The sequence below is a fragment of the Heliangelus exortis genome, chromosome 5 (genome assembly GCF_036169615.1).
Source record: "Heliangelus exortis chromosome 5, bHelExo1.hap1, whole genome shotgun sequence".
Taxonomy (NCBI): Eukaryota; Metazoa; Chordata; class Aves; order Apodiformes; family Trochilidae; genus Heliangelus; species Heliangelus exortis.
The window spans coordinates 32,436,445-32,458,278 of NC_092426.1; the positions used below are offsets into that span (position 1 = coordinate 32,436,445).

Genomic DNA, 21,834 nt, shown 5'->3' on the forward strand with positions numbered 1-21,834 from the left:
ATTAAGATATTTCATTCCGTGGTGCTCATGATAAAATAAGGAAATATACTATGTTGCCCAGTGAACTAAGACTACATGGAACAAACATGGCTGGAAGAACCAGCTTAATGAAAGGGCAGTGCTTTGTTAATGGACAGATACTGATAATTTACAGCTGGCAGATAATGTAAAACATGAGGTTACCTAGTGAGTTATTCTTCAGCACTGACACGACCAGGACAAAATGTGACTACCAATTGTATGTTGACTTTAATATGTAAGCTTGTTTTTAACTGCTCACTCAACAGGAACTCTGGTATGGACTGTCACCACATTTCCCAGAATATCTCCCTGCAGTAAAAGGCTTCTTTCTTCACACTTTTTTCCTTACTCTGTTGAAAACTTGACATCACCCTGTTTACAACCTGCTCTTGAGCTATTATGGATTTACCATTATATTAACAATCTAATTTATAAGGACTTTCATACTATGATACTAAATCCCTTCCTCTTGATTTCAGCTTCTTCTTGACTCAGTCTTTTAGAAATTTGTAAACTATTTCCTTACATTGATACAATCCTCTACTACATTTCTACAAAAAGTCCCACACAAATCCCACTAGTAGCCACATACAAGCCAGGAAGTTCTAAAGCTAATGTTGCCATTGAAATCTGAATTCTGCCCTTCCTTGTTGCCATCCTCAGCAACAACAATCAACAGGCTACGCAGGGAGATATTCTGAATAAAGAACACTGGTTTTAGTGTAGGTTGTGAGAATCCTCTTTAGGAAGCTACAAAATGTCAGGCTGCTTGCTTTTACTTTAGATCATTTAAAACATATTTGAGGAAAAAAATAATCTTTATTTCCTTGTCTGCAGCAGAATATTCAACACATAGTGACTGAACCCGTGAGGGAACAGCAGTATGAGCACCAGTGATGCAGTATATCTTCAGCAACCATGCTGTTTTGGGTTCAGGCTTACACCCACCCACATATGTTGTATTATACCATTGCATAACGAGAGATCTCTGGAGTCTGAATTCTCAGTCTCTGTGGCTGCACACACCACAGCTGCTGTGCCAACACAGAAATACTGATACCAGGTGCTGGTGCACCACTCTGTTGAAGTGCTACTAGTATGACTTTCCCTGAGATACAGGCTATTTCTTCAGGCCTCAGTTTTTGCTCTAGTAGTCCATCTAAGAAAATGATACGCTACAGAGGAAACTCCTGAAATGGTTCATTGATGTATATGCAAATGACACATGCCTTCAATAATTGCTTTTTAGCATACAGTCAAAAGCAGAACAATCCAAAGTCTGCTATTAGCAAGATAGTATTGAAACCTCAATGAGAATATCTGAGACTACAGAAACGGCACCACCACACACCAGCTAAAGTCTGAATTTCGAGTTGGTGATATTGCTATTAAATGTGGAAAATATTTGCCTACATAGTCATTCAAAATGAGTTTGAATTTTTGCTTCCTGTTTCTGACTTCATGAAGCTCAGAGGAGACAAAGTAAAGATACTTGTTCTGAACCTAAATTGTTTTATCTAAAGGCTGTGTAACAACATCTTTACTCTCTGAGAAAAGGGGAAGGGCTCAAAGGTGAGAGAAGTGAAGAGGCCTGGGAAGACTGCAAAAGCACCTTGCTGGGGACTCAGAAGTTGGTGGGACAATTTTGTCTCTCTGTTTCACGCTAGACAAAAGGAGGGGTGACTACCACTCGTCCTATCCATCGCTTCCCATTATCAGAGAGCTCTGAAGAATAATCCAGAGTAATCAGACGATGGAAACGACTTCGGATTCTGGGGACCAAGAGCAGCTTGGCCGCCCGCTGCGCCGCAGCCGCCGGGCGGGGAGCGGCTCCGACCCCTCTGGCAGCGCCGAGGGCACCCGCCGGTAGCTGAGCCGGGCAGATCTGCCCTCCTCCCACCCTGCGGAGCCTGCCGGTACCGGCGGCACAGCCTTGGCTTTAGCCCTGGCACAGCAATGCGTCCCTCGGCTGAAAATCACCGAAACTCCCGGGGATGCCGAGGAGGCTCCGTGCTGCCGCGTCACGCCGGGGGGAGGCAGGCGGGGAGGGGCCGAGGCTCAGCGGCTGCATTGCCCGAGCCGGCCAGCGCTCCGGGGGCACAGGCAGCGGGGCAAGGTCACCCGGGCGGGCGGGGCCAGCCGGGGCCAGCACCCCACCCCGTCCCCCCACCCGTGTCGGGGCTGCCGGCGTGAGAAGCAGCGGCACGGCGGGGGGTGAAGGGCTGAAGGGCTGCAGCCGCCCAGCCCCGGGCACTCAGCTACTGGAGGCCCCGCCCCGGCCGCCCCCCGGGACACGCCAGGCGATCGGCGGCAACCGGAGCCCTCGGTACCGGATCGGTACTGGATCGGTACCGGATCGGTACTGGATTGGTACTGCCTGGGCTGCTCCCACCCACCCCCTGGGAGCGGTTGTACCCGCCAGGCCAGGCGGGCGCTCGCCCCGCCCCTCCCCGGCTTGGCCCCGCCCCCTCCATCTGGCCCCGCCCCCGCTCCCCCCCTGCTCCTCCCCCTTTGCGCTCGCGCCGCTCTCTCGCTCCTGCCCCCTCCCCTTCCCGTCCCCCCCCACCCCCCCTACCCCCCCTCTCCGCTCGCTCCCTGTCAGTGCGGTGGCTGCGCCGGGAAACATGGCGTCGGAGGGGATGATTTTAACGAACCACGACCACCAAATTCGCGTCGGGGTTCTCACAGGTAACGGGCCGCGGCCGGGGGCAGCGCTGGGAAGAGGCGGGGGGAGAGACGGCAAGCGGCCGCCAGTCGGTGCGCGCCGTCAGGCGGCCCCGCGGGTTGCCCCGGTGGAGGAGCCGCCGCCGCTGCGCAGGGAGCCGCCGCTGCGTGCGGTAGCTGAGGCCGAGGCCCGGGCCCGGGGCCGTGGGGGCGGCGCTCCAACCGCTGGCGCCGCGGCGGGGAACGTGTGTGCGAGGCCGGGCGGCGTTGGGCGCCGCTGCCGCAGGCGGACGAGCGGGCGGGCGGGCGGGCTGCTGGGCGCCGCAGCCCTGGGGACTGGCCCGGCAGTAGCCCAACTGGAGGGGACGCGGCTCAGGGGTGGGCGTCTGCCGAAGGGGTTTGGGGGTCAAGACGTGGCCGGGCTTCTTCCAAACGCGGCGGGGCTGTGAGTGCGAAGGCGTTTGAGAAGGGAGCCTGTGGCCGGCGCAGGCTGCGAGCCGGCGGGATCCCTGCCCGCCTTCCCCGGGCGGCTGCGGCAGTGGGGAGGCCGCCTGAGCTCCCTGCCCGGGGGTGCCTTTGAGCGTGGCACGCTCCGCACGACAGACACCTTTAGGATGATTTCTTCCCTTCCCTGGCCTTTACTTTCCGGGTGGTGGTGGGGGACAAGGGGTGATGCCTGCCGTCTGTTGGGAGCGGGAGGGGAGGGCATGTGTGATGCTGCTGCTGCTGCTTATAGCGCATGGACGGTCCTTTAATAAACCCCTGGCACATGACACGCGATGGTTGCACAGAACGGTTCCCAGAGCTGTAGTCGGTACGCGTCTTGCAGGCTTCGAGGTTTCTTCGGCCTTTGCGGTTATTCCGGTTGTACCGTGGAGCTCGGCACTCGAGTGGGAGCGTGGTGCGCCCAGAAATGTAGCCCCGAGGGGTTCGAATGTATAAGGGCGTAAATGACGTTTCTGTTGTGAGATTTCAGTGAAATTTTTGCGCGTCAAGCTTTGTAGCTTTTATCGGGAGCCTGGGAAGACGTGACTGCTCGTGGAAAGCCGCGCAGTGAGCACGCTTAGGGTCCGAAGATGCTCGGGGTGAAAGGGGATGCGGTCACTGCAGAGGAGCCCTGGTGTTAACCCCAGAGTTATTTCTTAAAACCGGCGATATTTAACCCGAACACCCCCCTCTCGCACCTCATTCAGAGGCGAGTGCCGTGCCCGCCGTGCTGGGGAAGCCCGAGCCCGGCGGTGCGGGGGGGGAGCGGGGCGGCGGGCGTTGTTCTCCGGGTGGGGGATGCCTCGGGGTTGGGAGTCCCCCCCCTTCCTGGGAAGCCTTTGGCTGCAAGGTTGTTCTGACGGTAAACCTCTAGAAAAGCGCTGTGTATTAGAAGTGGAAATCCTCAGCGTTGCTTTCCAGTTCAGGCAGTCATATTCTTCCTAAGGACAGAGCAGGTTAGACTATATGCAAAAGTCAGATTGGGGGAGTTAATGGCTTAATCTTCAAAGCTAGGAGTTGCATGCAAGGGCAGATTAATGTAAAAGTTACAGTGAGAAGGAAGTGTCCATAGAAGTGTCCATAGGATGCTCTTTGCATATTTTGTACAACATCATGCTGTGTAACTTGGATTGTTTTCTGCTGATCAATGAATTGTGATAATTTTCACCACAGAATGCTCCCAGAATGCAGTACCAGATACCTGCGGTGATACAATAATTTAAATAAAGATTAAGTCCCACAGTAGCAGATAACTTTTCAGGATATAGGTTTTTATTTGTATTATAAATCCTGTTTGAACACTATTAGACTTTCTTTTTTTAACTTTGTATCATAATAAGCAATTCCATGGAGGAGACCATGTGTCCTGATTATGATTCTGTTTGTTTGTTTTGTTTTTATTTTCAAAGAAAAAACAAAAGGCATAAGATAACAGAACAGTTTTAGCCCTTTTCATGTTAATGCCATCGTTTTGAATTGCAGGCTGAAAAATTTTGCAAATGATTATTCTGCCATTTTGAAAGGGGATACCTTGTTTTCTAACAATATTCCTAGCCTCCTTTTTTTTTGTTTGTATAACATTGTATGAATGGAATTTTATATAAAATATGATACTTTAATATATGATATTTTTGCCAAACTTACTTATTTTCCTCTCTGGCATAACGCCTGAAAGAGAATATTTGTATTTTAGAGGTTTTAGTCCCCTTGGTTGTTTCTGCCTTTTCAGCTGTGGAAAGACAGGAAATTAAAAAAAAAAATCTTCAGATTTTTTTTTTTCTCATAGAAATGAACTAATAAGTGCTTCCTGACTGGTATAGGAAGGCATGGAAAGGTTAGATATGAACACTTTTTTTGTTTAATCATTTAAATAACTCAATAACCAGAAATCAGATAATTAACATAACATGACTTCTTTAGCTTTTCTAATTAAGATCATAGCCATATGTTTTGTTAGCAGTATATACTTGTGGGCTTATCAGCACAGGTATATAGATTTATGTTTCTTTAAGACCTGGTGTAGTCAGTTTAGGTAGTACCATTATTGTACCTTGTAGTGGTATTTGGGTGGAATTTAAATTTACTTAGGAGTAACTAATTTGAATTAATTTTAAATCAAGTTGTACTCTTGTTTCTAAATGAGGACATAACATTATTAGGGTATGTTTTTGGCCTTGTCTGTTGTCAAGATCAATGCATCGATCCAGAGTATATTAGCAGTGAATATTTGTGATGTAGCTTAGTTTCATTACATTCACTTGTGTTTTGGTTAAGTTAGTTGGGTCAGGTTTGTTGGGTAGACCTTTGTGACTCTGTGTGTATTGCTGATTTCCTCTCCAGAAACACATGTATCATTTCTTCCCAGAAATTAAGACACGGGCAACAGATTAGGAAAACAGTTTTATTATTGTTTAGCCAAAGCAACTTATTGATTTGAAATGCAAAACTACACTGAATGCAGCATCTTGTATTTTTTTTTTTTTTTAAATTTACTCGCTAACTTCTCTTATATCCCAACTGTCAAGGTCCTGTAGTTAAAAGTCAATGAGAAGAATGGAGTCGGTAATTAGGATGTTTTCTCAACGTGAAAGAACTGCCTTTCTGAAATCTGGAAAAGTACTTTAGTGTATACAGCATCTGCTGACTTGCAGTTGTCATTGGTGTTTAATTTTGAGCCACTGTATGGAAAGTTGTAGAGCTAAGCTTATTTACTGAAACATGAGGAAATGTAAAAAATGATGGGACTACGAAACTGTGAAACTTGTCACCTAGAAGGTTATGTCTTGTGGGAATACAAAGTCTCACTAGTTTGTGGATAGAAAATCGAATTCTAGTCTTCTGTGTTATTTCAAGATATTCTGCAACACACAAAAAAGAATGTAACCATGGAAGTGTCATACTCAGCCCTGGTGTTAAATGAAGTGTTCAGAATAAAGATTCTGTTCACTCTCAAGTTTCAGACCTAGTTTTTCCCTCTTCTATCATTGATACACAGTGCAGGCATATGAACTAATAATGTAGCATCAGTATTAGGGTAAAATACATTTTATTTTAAAATGTCCTTGATGCCAGCTGTCAGATTGGGGGATTCTTATGATGGAGGAGGTAGCAGAGTTGGGTTAACAATGCCCAAAGCTTTGTCATTTAAGTGCTCCTCATCTTTTTTTTTCAAGAAGAAAAACACAAAGAGAACACAGAAACGTGGGCTAGATAAACAAGTTAAAAAGAAGAAGAATGTCTGCATGTGTAGTAAAGGGAGGATTATATCCATGCTCTGTGTTGTGCACCGATGCTTCCTTGTAAAATACAAAATTCTGATATGGAATTATACTGGTTGCTTCTTGCAAGCCTTTCATGTTTGGGATATCTCTAACAGAACGGTTGTGAATCAGCTACCATTTATGTCAGGAGATTGAACCTGGATTAGTAAATTCCAAGCTTTTTAATGCCGACGCTGGCTAGGAAAGAGAAGAAAAAGAGTTCAGTGTCCAGAGCTGAAGCAATATTAGGTCATCCTTCAGTGGTGGTGATATTAGTAGAAGTTACATAATCTGTGACCTTTCTTGTTAATTTGAGTCTAAGCAGACCCTTGACTAGAACTGTCCAGAGAGATCTAAGCAATGCTGGCATTTCCACTAGCTGGATGGAAAAAAGAGCCCCTGGTTGCTCTTACATTTTGTCCTTTTTCCTCTCCATCCACATTTTCTTACTTACCTCTCCTTGGTTTTTGTCCAATAAGCATCTAGGGTAGCTGGTCTAAATTTGATGTTTTGCATATTTTCTTCAGAATATTCCTGATAAAAATTTGTCAGAATTGGAGTTGGCTAATTCAGTGTTTATCTGCTCTTGAGATAGGTCTGTGAGAGTTATCACCAGATACAAATAACATATTCTGTGTTTGTTTCTCTCTCTGTTTCTTCCTTGTTTTAAAAAAAGTAATCTAAGACTACCCTTCTTTTTCAGGATAGTTTTACTGTGCTTAGTATTGCTTAAGAAGTGGTGATACTGGTTTTCACCTTTATGAAATATTTTCACAATTAAAGGGAGTAAGGGTTTTGGCAAAATGCAACCCCTCACTAGTGATTTCTTCTTCAGGTACTTGATTCTTCTTTTCTTCCCCTAAGTAAAGGTTAAAAAAAAATTGAATAATAGTTTTTGCCATGAGCCTGTGCATTAAAGCAGACAAAGGTTTCTGAATGTAATCTCAGAGGTTGTTTAGACTTCTAACACTGTAGTGTGAAAGATTGCACCAGCATCTTCAAGTGTCTGAGAGCATTTAGTTTGTTGAAATAACAGCCTGTACACATTGTGTCTGAATTTACCACTTTGAAGCAAGTGTTCTTTTCTGATAGTATGGGTGTTGTTTGCTTGAGAACAAGGAGATCACCTGGGCAGATCTGAAGTTCACCACTCTAAAAATTATGTAAAAATCATCTTTGAGAATCATGGGGAACAAATACTTTGGGTGCCACTATTTGTTGGTCAGACAGTTTCGGAAATACATGTGCTGTGGGCTTACCAACTAAAATTTCATATGCCACTCTCCTACATTCTGGTGTACCTTCTCACAACTTTGCTGTAAGACTTCATTACCAGCAAGCTTGCAAGATCTTTTCTTGATGATGAGGCTGTTCACATTTTGATATGGAAAATGTGTGGGTGGGTAAGGATTGCTTTCATTGCTTGTGATTTATCTGCCTTTAGGAGATCTCCTCCCTCTTTGCCAATTGTAGCTGTAATTCTACACAAAATTGTTTCTCTCTTTTTTTTTTTTTTATATGGCTATGATGATAAGTTTTTATGTGTACTACGTGTGATCTGCACAATTGTCCAGTTTCCTTGTTATAGTTTAACAGTTCTGAATGGGAACCTTTGCCTTTTATAGTTAAAGAATTGGTTTTTTCTCCTGTTTTTTAATGTGGAACAGGAAACTCACTGATAAAGCAGACTCTTACTCTAATACTGTTTCTTTTGAACTGCAAGAAGTGAAACACTGAAGTTAAAAGTGTGTAAAGCAAGCAATGATTTCCCATCTACACATACATTTTAATTAATACCTACTTACATAAGAAATGACCATTAATTTGGATGTTTGTTTTGTCATAGAGCAGGGGAGAGAGCTCTTGTCTACTCAGTGTTTCTTGATTTGGATTTCCATATCACTTTCATCTTCACCCATTCTCCATGTCTATAGTTCCTGGTGGTTCTGGGCTTATCCATGACATTATTCTTTCATGTACTTTTCTAGGTGTATATTTGTCCCCTTTTCTAGTACTGCAGGAACACTTTCTGTGCTACTTATTTTAAAGTTAGCAGTCATGGATTTAATGAGAAGTAACTTATTTCTGTGGTAAACTTTAGTTGGTTTGCTGGCTTTGTTAGCTGGGCAGTGAATTTACAATCAATGCTCCATGCTTTGGAGAGTCTGGCATACAAAAGCCTGATACACCAGCATAATTTCTCACCTTTAATGTTGATTTTGCCATTTGGTCTTTTTGCTTGATTCTTTACTTTTTTCTTTCAAGTAAGAGAATAGAGCATCTTTGTTTAGAGGTACTTTTATATTGTACTAGGATTTCATAGAACAACAGAATGGTTTGGGTTGGAAGGAACATCCAGTTCCAAACCCACTAAGGTAGGCAGGGACACCTCCCACCAGACCAGGTTGCTCCAAGCTCCATCCAGCCTGGCCTTGAACGCTTCCAGGGATGGGGCAGCCACAACTTTCCTGGGAAACCTGGGACAATGTCTCACCACCCTCAGAGTAAAGAATTTCTTCCTAGTATCTAACCTAAATCTACCCTCTTCCAGTTTAAGGGCATTACCCTTTGGCCTATTGCCACGTGCCCTTGTATTTCACCTGTAGCTTTTCTGAAAATCTCTTATCTTGACATCACTAACAGTTTAAAAGCAAGTAAGTATGTGGTGTGGTGTGTTTGTGAAGTGAAAGTTAAAATTTTCACTTTGCTTTTTCTGTTGATCATGCAAAAAATTTGTTTTGAATATACAGGGAATAGGTTTTTTTCTTATTTGCTGGTTGAAGCAGTTTTGCTGACAGGGCTTAATTTTTTTTTTTTAAGATAAGTATAGGTTTTGTTTTCTGCAGTTTGTGAGATTGTTATGCAATGGGAGGACATGACAACTAAAAATGAGAACAAGTTTTAGCTCTTGTTGTATGTATAACATCTTGAAGTCTGGGTTAAATAAAAGAAATAATTTACATTCCATCTCTATGTGTAAATGTTGTATGCATCCCTTTACTTCTAATATAAGACCATTTCAATGCAAGTTGTCCTATATATTACAGAATCCTTCTTGAAAGTTTAGCAGAATGCCTGAAAGAGCTGTTCTTGGAGAACAGGAGGGTAATAAACAACCATATGGGAAATGAGCAGGTAGCAGCCTTTTTATGTGAGATCTTTTTAATTAATAAAGAAGGACTGTAGCCTTTTAGGTTGCTGGCTTTTTTTTTTTAATGCCTAACTTACTTGTCAAGTGGAAAAAATTAGCATAAACCCTTAAGAATAATCTCTGCACATTTTAAAAAATCCTGCAAAATAGGCTCTATCCTACTATTACAAGGTGAGTGAATGATATTAATGGCATTTTGTAAGGAATAAAATGCATTGTCTGTTCCTCATTCTGTGAGATAAATAGCAAAACTTCACTTGCTGCCTTCAATGATTTAGTAAATAGCTATGTATTACTAAATCTATTTTTGAGCAGTAAAGTGTTTTTTGATGTATACCAAGACCAGAAAGAACTGACTCAGTGTTAATCCAGCTCCATATGCAAGTGAGTTACCTAGAACAGTATTCTTTACTAATCTTATACTTAACCATAGAATCATTTTGGTTGGAAAAGACCTGTAAGATCATCAAGTCCAACCATTAACCCAGCACTGCTGAGCCCACCTCTAAACCATGTCCCCCAAGCATCACATTTACCTGTCTCTTAGAATACCCCCCAGGGATGGTAACTTCATCACTTCCCTGGGCAGCCATATGACACCTCATTATGTATTCAATGTACAGGTTGCATTAGTAGACCAATATAGTAATGTATTAAGTGTTGTGTACTTATTTAGGACCACAACCATAGAAATACACGTTTTTCAGAAATACTTTTTCCAGTTTTAATTAAATTATATCACTTGCGTAGTAGAGTGAAGAAGCAGAATGAATGTGGGCTTTGAAATGTAATATATTTTGGGCTTCTGAGTACTACTGTGTGGTTATGAAATTCTTGGTTTTCTTCGTTGTACTATACATTGTAGGGAACTTACCTGTGCAGAATATTTTTTTATTTGGAAAAATCTTTTTGTTGTTTTGGTTTTCCTCTGTATCGTATATGGCCTTTGAGACCTAAAAATGGGGAGTAGAAATGTAAGTATAAAGTGGTTTTGTTGTGGGTTTTTTGGTTTGGTTTGTTTTTTTGCTGGTGTTTTTTGGGTTTTTTGAGTATGGATGTTTTGGGAGATTTAAATTAATACCAAAATCTAGAAAGTGGGCTGTTATTCAGAGTCATTTTATGGGAAGTTATATGGGTGAAGAACAACATGCACTTTTTGGAAATTAAAATGAATTGTAGTAAAGAATCCTGCAGATCTGACTCAGAAGGGGAAGGTTCCTAGAATCTCCTCAAGTGATGGAACAGGCAGAGATTGCCATTAAAAAAGAGAGCACCCCCTTTTCTCTTAGCAAGCATCTTCTAATGGCCTGGGATAGACCATTTAGGGAGGGATTGGTAGCAAGGCCTGAGATGAAGTCTTCAGAGCCTTCATCCAGCAATTCTTGAAGAGACTGAATGTGATACTAGTCAGAAATTTGGCAAACTGGTAGATCATTGAGATATGACTCCCCAGCTATTAGCTGTGGCTAAATGTAACTGAAAGTAGGTATTGTAAAACATACTTGATGTGAAGCTTTTTTAGTGATCTCTTTAATCAAACCAATTGAAAAGTCTGAGTGTTTGTGTGGGGGGATTTCCTTTCTCTCAGCCTCCTATTGCAAGGGATTCCAAACCATTCTGTACATGCAGGCATTTGTTCTGGCATTTATTTAGCAAAATAAAGAAAAGAAGAAGCCAGTAGAAGGTATGTAAAATAAACCAGGAAACTTAAGAGAATGTTGAGATTTTTGAGAGAAATCTTTGAACTTTTTAGATAAATGTGACTACAGGGTAGCACTGTATGGTGAAATTCTTTTGACATAAGGCAAGACACAGAGCTTTAAGAAGCCTGATTATGGTCATGTTAGTAAGATGTACACCATTCAAGTTGGATGCATTTAAACTGATCCAGAATCTAATGTTATTGTGACATCTTTTTCAGGAGCATGCTCAGTTCTGCAGTAAGGAAGTCAGCTGTAAAACCTTAAGGTCTGACCTTGCCAGTTAGATTCCAGCAGGGTAAGAATTAAAAATATTACTAGTGCCTCCAGTGTGCAGGACTTTGTTGTTTGAGTGAGGCGCTGACTTTTTTCTAAGCATTGAAGATCAAAATGGAAGCTCTTAAAGTTTGTGTTAAAAGCAACTGCTGAAGAATTTCCTGTGATTAAGCTTCAAGGATGCTCACCTGCCTATTCCTATTTCTCTACTCAAGGAGTATAGCTCTAGTTTATGCATAATGGTTTCAGTGCATGACTTTACTCCTGGGCTTGGCAGTTATCAAAGAGAATTAGTGAAAATACTAGTTGTCATTTCACCATTGTTTTGTCAGGAAAGGGTTCAAGTAGACTTTCTGAGTGCTTTGATGAGCAGAATGTCTTTCTGGAAAAGGCATCTGAGGCAAATTTCTGTATAGCATTAAACTGGGACACCATGGATTATCCTTAATATTAGAAAAATCTTTTAATTCCCTGATAGCTTGTCTTATATTTTGTTATTGTTATGTGTAAGAAGCTGTGAGGACTCATCAAGTCATAAGGGAGGTTTTAGATGTGAAATAGTAATAATTTTCAGTATTTCTTACCAGAATAGTAGCAGCTTCTGGTACCCTCCCTAATTATTTTAGCAAGTCGTCTTATTTAGATTATTCTTAGTGTCCTTTTTCTGCACCAAACAAGCACCTGCTAAAAATGTTCTACCTGTACTTCAGCCTCTAGAAGGTGAATTCAGCTGTGCATATGAAAGATGTGTAGACAAAGAACACTATAAAATCAGTGGTTGAGATCTTATTAAGATCTAGAAAGTATCTTAACATTTAGGGCACATTCAAGAGCTTCCTCTGTCTTTAAGATATTGTGAAAACATCAACCTGGACAATTTTAGGCAATAGCCAAGTCTATAGTATAATGGCTTCCAGGCATAAATTTGAACTTAACCCCCTAGATGCTGACATTTTATTTAGCAGTCTTTGCAGGAAAGAACAGACAAGATGGACAGAGAAATTCTTTGTTTAGTTATTTAGGTGCTCTCTCAAACAGATGTACTCGTGATGGTCTTGTGTAGTTCAGTTACAGTTATTTAGGAGATAGTCTTGACACTCCTTTATCTAAGTATTGTAAGTATTTAAGTGGGAGAAAAAGCAAGTATAAAGGATACTGATAGCAACATTATATAAATCAAAGCCATATTGTAAAGTATAGCTTCTAGCAAAGAAGGTAAAGACTGAGGTTATACAAATATACCAAATGCTTGTAATTCCAATAGTGTCTCCTAGAAATCCCTCACTGAGCTTTATTCAGCATTGACAAGTATTGAATATTCTAGCAATTCTTTGACAAATTAATCTTTTACTCCTCTTTATTAATGGTGAAATTAACCCCACCTAGAGAAGTAATCCTGTTCATGAGCTCTCATTTATCCCAGAAAAATTGTTCAGATAGATTATAGTGAACAAAATGTAAACTGGTTCAGATGATAGTATTTGCCAAGTTGGTTTAAAATTAATTTCACTTGATTTACCATGGGTAAATGCTTGTGCCCACAGAGCAGAGGTGAGAACAAGTTGTTCCCAGTAGAAAGAACGTGTGATTTTATTTTTTTTTCTTCTGGTAATAGTGCATGATAAAAACTGGTCATGGCATTAGTGCCCCATGTTCTTAGGGAATACATTGTTTTCAGGCCTCCAAGACTTGTATAATTACTGCAGTGCATTTCTATCAACCTTCAGTTGGAAAAATCAGAAGTTGCACTGTATTGAATGGGTATGATGACATCTGGTAGCCTTGTACACCACTCCCTGCAGTTTGAGAGTTGCTGACCTGAGGCTACATAAAGTGCTCCAAAACTCAGTTGCCTTCCATTCACTTGACCAGGTGAGCATGTGCAGCACGTGACATGTATGTTGTTTATTTGTGGGATATTTCTCCTTTTCCTGGGTACTGAATGTTTTTAAAGCGACTGTGCTACTTCTGGTGATGTCTACTTGATCTGTGAATCTTTCTCTACTAACTACTTATTTCAGGAGAGCATTAAGTTCTGTTTGTTTTAATTACTTTTATTAACCTGTATAGAATTGCTGAGTAGTTGGTGAGGTTGCAGAATTTAACTATGGCTCCTTTAACAAATGATATGAAAAAGCAAAGTTTTGAAAAAAGTTCTTATCAGTTTTCATCAGTTTTTTTTTCTCTTCACCTGCTCACTATTATGCAAAATGCTTGAGCACATTACTTTCTTACCTCTTGCAAGAGAAAAAAGCATTAAAACCCCCCCACAATTTAGTTCTTTAAAAATGATGGAAGATAAAGAAGTAAGGTCAGCAGATTCCTTGCAGTCATCTCCCATATCTGGCCTTTCCTCTTTGCATTTGGTTTAAGTTGTGCTGGTTAAATACTGGAAATGGCTTTTCAGTGCTTTTCTGCTATTTTTGTTTTGAAAATAGTCTTCAATTACTGTTATTTCTGTTCTTGTCAATTCGCAAAGAACAAGACTTGCACAAAGGGATACTTCCTCTGGGACTGACAGTAATACCTTTTGTTGCCTGTAATGTGACAAGTTCTGATGAAATCTTTCTTAGCAGTGTTGTTTACTTTTAAATTTTTTTTCCTTTGGGTGTAGGTGCCTTGATACAAAGTTTGTTGATCAAATATATTATATATCTTACTCAGATTATTTTTGTGTTAGGTGAGAAAAAGTCAACCTTTTGAATGCAAAGAGTTGATTAGATTGAGAGTTTTCTTTTTCTACTAAATATCAAGTTCTTGTTTTCTCAGCACTTTTGTGTTTGGAACTTTGGGTTGGAATCTTAGGATTTCATTATCAGGTTATCAGCTCAATATTCATAATTAACATTGTTATATCTTTTTTTTCTCTTTTTCTTTTCTTTCCCCTTCCACTTGCCTTGCATTCCTGAATGACTTCTTGGGCAGCCCAGTGAAATACCTTTATTTTTCTCACTCCACCTTCCCTTCCTTAGCTCTGAGAAGAATGTGGTATCCATATATAACTGCTTGTAAATGTTACCATTTTTTTACCATGGTGTTAATGTTGAGTCTTTTAAGACTACATTTTTTCCTCTGCTTCTTTTATTTTGCAGCCAGTACTCTTTCTTGTAGTCTATTTTCCAGGAGGATATATCTGGAGTACCCACTGCTTTAATGTTGTACAAAGGAAGTCCCTGCAAGAAATTGCTGCAGATGGTGGTGGGCTGACCATGTCCAGTGGGTAAGGCCCACCCAGATGCTCACTGCTCCCACGTGGGATGAGAGAATTATAAAAGCAAAAGTGGGAAAACTCATGGGTTGAGATAAAGACAGTTCAATAAGTGAAGCAGAGCTGTGTGTGCTGTACTGAGGTCAAGGTAGAAAATATCCACTACTCTCACCATACCGAGCCAGTCATTTTCTTTAGAAAGTAGATTTTCTTCAGCTGAGCTCTGAGATCTGCTGCATCTTTTTAAAAAGTCTACCTTACAGTGCAGTTTGCCTTTGCATGGAGCCTCCTGCAAGACTAAAACTGCCTGTAAAGATTTTTTTTTTTTCCACTTTCTGCTCCCTTTTTTTCAGGATATGGGCATTTTATAGATCAGTGCAAAGAAGCAATCTCCCACTGTAGGACTTTACCATAGATTCTGGAGCTCAACCTGTAGGATGAGTGAAGACTTACAAACCTGTGTTGTATGGTTATTGGCCAGTTGTTTTCCTACAGGTGATGAAGAGCATTTTTACTCCTCACATGTGATAGATTCATATAGATGTTAAGGAAGAAGCCTTTGGAGATTAATCTTCTTTACTTGTCCCTTCGATGGAATCAGAAATGGAAATCTAGTTTCCATACTTTCAAGGAATTTGCTTCATAGGAAAAAAAAAGTATTCATTTTAACAGTGTTACTTCTGTTTAAGTCAATGTAATAACATCTGTAATGTTCCTCTGGGCTGTTACACAGCTATCTGATGTCAATTACTGTTCACTGAGGATGCATCTTAAAATACAAACTGGGTTTTTAACCATGTTATGTAAATGTAATTGAAGAAACTCCTTTTATCTGGTGCCCAGATGAGATCATTTGAGTAAAGACGTGGTTTTAAGATGTTTAAAGCTCACAGTCATGCATGGTTTGTGATTCAGTGATTTATTCTTTATTGGATATAATTTCAGATATTGGATTGTGAGTGATAGCATTGCTTCCTGTGTGAATCTGTATGAAGTTCTTTCTGCCAATGTACTTTATTTTTTAATTTGTACATTATTCACTTTTTTCTTGTGTAAATATTTCGCAAATTCTCAGGTAAAAAAAGTTTTGAAATCCATATGCCAGATAAGCTAAATGCTAGAAAAATAAATAAACAATTCATTTTTAAAGTCTCTGCAGACAAGAACAGATAACTACACTGATACACAGGAGCTTTTTGAATGAATAAACTTGGGCTCTTCCGTTAGCTTGGACTCACTCTTGTAATTAGCCTTGGCTACTCCAGCCTGACTTCTAGGCCTGGAGACCATGGTCAATTTGAGTGTTAAATAAGGTGTCTTTTATTTATATAATACATAACATTTATATAATATAGTATATGTGAATATATTTAATAAAATATTTATATGTAATAATAATTCCTGCATCAGGGGCCTGCAGGTATTTCTTAAAAACAAAATTTACCAGTTACAAGATGCTCTAGCAGAGCCAAGAGAGTTTTGATTTTCCTCATAGTCTGTTGTGATTATTGCCAAAACTTTACCTTTCTGTACTAGGGCTAAGTGCAGTCACTAACCCAAAGGGCAGACTTGCAGTAAAAATAGTATTCTAAGAGTATTAAATCTATATTTCTTTAATAATTAAGTCTTGCAAACATTTTAATTTTCTCAGGCATCGCTAATCCACTAGAAATAGCATACATGGAGTGAAATATTTTGCCTTCCTCTTTCATCTGAGGTTTTACTTTTGACTGCATATATGCTTGTTCCAGGGAATAAAAATCTGAGATGAAAAGTTGAAGGTGCAAAGCACCATTAGTAATTTTAACTTCATATGGTGTTTGAAAGCACCTAACAATTTTTAAAAGAATAAACAAATACTTTAATTTATCGTATTAATCAACCTATGTGAATGTTACCTTTCTTTTCTTATGTATCTTAAGGGTGGATTGAAGATTTTTGCATATATTTTGTACGGAGGGGAGAAAACCAGTATGTGATCCAAAAGATGCAAGTTGCCAAAAAAAAAAAAAACCAAAAAAAGCTACAATTGACACAAGAAGAAAGTTAGCACTGACACACATTGTGTTGTTGGATGTCAGGGACAGAGGAAGGTGTTGAGTCATTGTTTTAGACTCGTGAAGGGGATTTACTGGAGTTTATGTGCTCCAGAGAGCTGAGAATATTCTGTTGATCTGATTCTGCAAGTACTCATTTGGGGATATTATGGTTGCTCCACTGAATGCTGCATTAAAAGTGGAAGTTTTAAATGTTCTTTAAAATGGAATGCATTGCCTTTATTCTCTCTGAGGAGCAGTGCTATTAAGAGCTACATCCCTAGCCTTACCCTTCTAAATTAAAAAAAAAAGGAGTGGCTGAAGAGGTGCCCAAATTCACTTTTATTTCTGAAGTGAGATATCAATCAAACGTGTCTCTGTAGCACTTCAGAGGCTAGATCCAAAACGAGACATAGATATGATGATGCTTCAATATCTTAAGATTGACCATTTGGACCATGCAGTGGGGTGGATGGGAACAGGGTTCATATCTCTGTTTTGACCTATAGTGTTTTCTTTCCTGTTAGAGGGCAAGTAACAAAATGCTTTAGTGTGGACATTTTTTGCTGATTGTTTGGGTGCCGTAGCCTTTACATTTTTAGCTGGGTGGTCACCTAGTTTTAGCTAATAAGAAGCTTGTCACCATCCAGCCTTTCAGTTTCTTAATTAAGATACTCTTCCAGGAAATAAACAAGTGTGTTTGAATCTCCAAAGGCTAACAGGGAATTAAACCCAAGTTCCTTGCAGCTGTGGTACTTGTTGTAATCCAGAATGGTTCTACACAAAAGTTTGGGTTTGGGAGTACTGAGCTCTTTGTAGACCCTTGTGCACCCTGCAGTGCCCTTTTGCAGCATCTCCCACCACCCTTTCACAGGGTGCATGTGTGCTGCCTCAGGTGTAACATCTCTGGTACCTTGTGTAGAAAGCTTCTAGCATATGTCTTGGGGAATCCTGTGGGGTTTGTTGAATTGCTCTGTATAGGATTCAAAGGCCTGAGTTTTACTTGTGTGCAGAAATGCACGTAGTACATGCAACCATGGATTCAGAAGCCATGAAGATGAGGAGAAAATACCAAAGTTTATGAAGTATTTGCATACTGGAACAGCAGGAGGACTGTGTTTTTTTGCCATTTAAAAGAAAATGTCTTAGTGTTCAGAAAATTCTGGGATCACCCAGCTTGGAAGCTTTATTTGTATACCTGAAGGGATAAAGTTGCTGGAAAATTTACTTTTCCTTTCAGTTGTTAAAGTTAAATAATAAAAATATTTTGTTAAAGAAAAGAAGAACAGCCGCTTTTTTTTCTTAGGAAGGTTTCACCTTCATGGTTTCTCTGATGTTCCTTGTCTTCTGATAATGAAAATGATTTGTGTAGGCTTTAAAAAGATTGTAAGAAGCAGGAAAAAAAATTTGAGCGCCATCCTTAGCCTTCTTCCTCAAACCCTTATTTACATGATATGATTAAAAAATGAATAAATAAAACATGAAGTCTGTTCTCACCTCAGTTTTTTGCTTTACTTCATAATAAATCCTTGGTGTAGTTTACTACATTTAAAAAATTAGTTACACATAACAATTTTGCAATTATCATTTTGTATCTTCATTTTTTTGTTACTGGTGCTTCTGTGCAAAATTGGTGTCTTGTTTTTTAAGAAATTGAAAAAAAAACCCCAAAAAAACCCAGTGGGCTTCAATTTTTTTTTTTCTTAATTTTTTTTTCCTGGATTTCTTTTAATCTTCGAAGGAATACAGTCCTGAAAAACCTAAAAAGTTCTGATATGACCTTGGCCATATCTTATCTAGCAGGTGCCTTTAGTATAAGATGGTGCTGCATCGTAATTTCCTGATGAGTTACAGCACTATGATGGCATGTGTTCCCACTCAGAATCTATTTTAAGAAATGACAGAAGCACTTTCTTATAATTAATCTTATGCTCAAAAATACTGGATTGGGGTGAAGAAAGTCCACGAAGTAATGACGTTCTGGATATCAGAAGAGAACTAATGGAAAATTAATTATTTAATCTGTATAAGTAAAAAAGCAGAAAAAAGAAAACAATGTAAATGTAAAGGCTCCTATTTTGACAGTGGTTTCAGTTTGTCAAGAAAATGTAGCTCATTTGGGTCATGGTGACTGTAAGGGGCAAGTCTTAAAATGAAAACTCTTCAGTATGTTGCAAATACTGACCTGCTCTGGACAACTTTGGTTTTTCCCAGAATCTAAGGTGTCCTGAAAGTGTTTGAGGCTACTCTGTGCAATTTATGTTCATTCTTACTAAGGTGACTACAGGGCTTTGTAAACGTATTGGTTGAGATTAGCTGTGTTTTAACTCAAGATATAAAGCACAGCTTACATACAACTGTAAATTATTTGAGCATAGAAAACCTTTTGTTATAGTTTTATATTGCACTCAGAAAACGGGACAGCTCTACACTACCATACTAAAGATTAGTGCTAATGCTAGAAGAAAAGCCTAGTACTAAGCTAAATACTTGGTCATCAGCCATAACATTTTCAGGTGGACTAGAGTACTTTCACCTTCTTTTAGTGCTGCTTTCCTATAAGCTTCCCATTCTCTGAATATAACTAATTCCAGTGTGTTACAAACATCATATTATTTCTTGAATGGCCCGTGGGAATAATTAGAATTTGGGAAATAGAGCATAGAGGGGATTGACTTCAACTGGCTTGCTTGTTTTTACATTAACAAAGTGTAGGTAAGAAATCTGTAGGTGTTTGCAGTCTTCTGGTAGAAAATTGGGACACTAATGAATGAGTGCAGTGCCTTTACCTGTAGCTAGAGTTACATGGTTAAATAATTTGCTATGATAAGTTCAGAAGGTGACTTTTGCAAGGTATCAGAGTCTTCCAGCCTTTGACATTTTTGAAAATAACTGATTTTGAGAAACACAAACTTCCTAAAGATATTTGACTTACAGAAAAATGTTACATTTTTAGGGTTTGGTTAATGGGTATCTGCTATGGGTAAACCTGGTCTTTGGTTGGAAGTTGATATGCCAGTTTTGCAAAGTATTCTTTTCTGTACATGAAAGTCATAAAATTATAGCCATCCCTCTGCATGTGTAGTGAAATGAGGCAACCAGGTGGCACTAATTGCCAGGTAGTGGGCATGAGCTTGTTAAGCCCACCTGTGCCTGGTTAGGGCGGGCCCCTACTGCTCATGAGCAGGATTAGGGGGCCAATAAAGCTCACACCTGAGGAAGCCAGAGGGGAGGCCACTTTTGGAGCAGTAGCACGGATCCAGGCTGCTCAGCCCTGAGAGCATTAGACTCAGAGCACTATTCGTGAGTTTCTCCTGGAACACCTGGTTGGACCTTGGAGCGCCGTGACCTAAAAGAGGTTCGTCTTGCTATATGCATGTACTGGAATGCTGTGCTTTACAGAGAATCAATCTTTTAATGTCACAGTCCTTCCTAGCAGCATGCTTGGCATGTTATGAGTAATTCTGGTGCAGGTAACATACTGATTCAAATCCAGTCAAGGAATTAAAGATTACTCAGCAGATGCAGCTTCTCATGAGTCTCCAAATCATACGGTGTTTTACTCACCTTTGTTTTCTATGAACAGGTAGACTATGGGGTAATTCTTGTGTTTGTGTGGAAAGATGTGCTGTAGACAGATTATTCACTTTGCAAGGGGTGAAAGAAGCATGAAGAGAAACGTTTCCTTCATGGCTAACAGAATTCAATGTGAGCTGAATGCAAATAACAGTTTATTTGAGATAATATTTTAAAGAAATAAGTGAAATAACTTGCTTTCCTTAATCGGCTCAATGTTGTGTTTTGTTCTGTTAAGTAGTTAATCGATGAAGGTTTAATTTAAAAATGGAAATTACAGTTTTGGTCTTCACTACCAGGATAGCTGGAGGAACCTTTCTTGCTTACTGATTAGTTATGTGGGGAGACATTTCTGCAGCTCAGTTTCAGAGAAGTCTGAGCATTGAGGGATCGACTTCAGTGTGAAATGGGACCTGTCTGAACTAGTGAATCCTGATGAGTTTAACTTATTAACCTGTGCCTGTTGGATTGGTTGTCTGAAACATGAGTGAACAGTAATGTTTTCCTCATTCTGTGGCATCTCAGTCAAGCCACATTGTTTTTTGTCCATTTTATTTCAGAGTTTCTTATTTTCTTCTGTTTTTCTGAATTTGTTTTATAGTGCTTATATTGCTGTCACTTAAAAAAAATGCTGCGTATAGAAAATGATCTAAATGTTTTTTGAAGTTAACTGTTGGTTTAGAAGATGTAAGCTTAAAAACCCTGGATGTGAGTTTCAGTCTGTTAAAATGTGTTCTGTTTGCATTAGAAATCACACAGTGCAATATTCCAGAACTGTTTAATTTTTAACTAAAGGTGTTTATTTTGTTCAGAAGAGTATTCTAATGTGTATTTTGAAATTGCTGAGCTAATTCAGAAAGGCTAATCAGCTGTTGTGATTGCAGTCAGTATAGGTTACTTTGGTGATATATCAGAAGAAAAGTATAAATCAAAACCAGGCCTGTATGAGTTAACGTATCTCCATAGCTATGTTAATTACTTTTAAGAGAAGTTTTGCTTAACTTCTATCTTTCAAGACCTGGGATACTGAGAATTCAGTCATGACAATGTAGTTTATTATCATTTTCCATAGTACGCTTGGGCTTTTATGAAAATTTTATTTAAAATAAATAAAATCGCTAAAATTTCTCTATGGTGAAGCAATAAATGAAGGATGTTATCTTGAAAGAGAAAGTGGATTGATAAGAAGCAAATAACGTACTGCAACTGCCTGGCTGATACAGCTGAGCTTGCAGAGCCCCTCGCTGAGATAGAGCACCAAAGGAGGTTACTGTTTGATAGCTGTGTGCAGCCTCCTCAAGTGGCAGATGGGGACAAATAGTTGCTTTTTGACTGTCCCCATTCCCAGTTTTTTCACAGGTTACGTACAGTTCTTTGAAGAGAAGTTTTTTCTGTTTCTTTCCCTTCCTTTTCTGCTTTTTGTTCTTTTGGCATTAGCCCCCAGTGGGACAAAGTC

General features: G+C 39.9%; 1 protein-coding gene across 20 annotated transcripts in view; it reads left to right on the forward strand.

Moving 5' to 3' along the window:
* Positions 1 to 2,527: 2,527 nt before the first annotated feature.
* Positions 2,528 to 21,834, forward strand: part of GPHN (gephyrin) — a 272,370-nt gene continuing 253,063 nt past the window's right edge. For 15 of the 20 annotated variants that reach the window (XR_011725992.1, XM_071744363.1, XM_071744367.1 and 12 more), the window contains exon 1: positions 2,534 to 2,709. Coding sequence is in view for 17 of the 20 variants with exons in the window: in XM_071744363.1 (XP_071600464.1) it covers positions 2,646 to 2,709 (64 nt within the window). In the remaining 3 variants the exon portion in view is untranslated. Of the gene's footprint in view, positions 2,710 to 21,834 lie in introns of all 20 variants that reach the window. The other 5 variants (XM_071744382.1, XM_071744385.1, XM_071744371.1 and 2 more) reach the window with 3 other exon arrangements.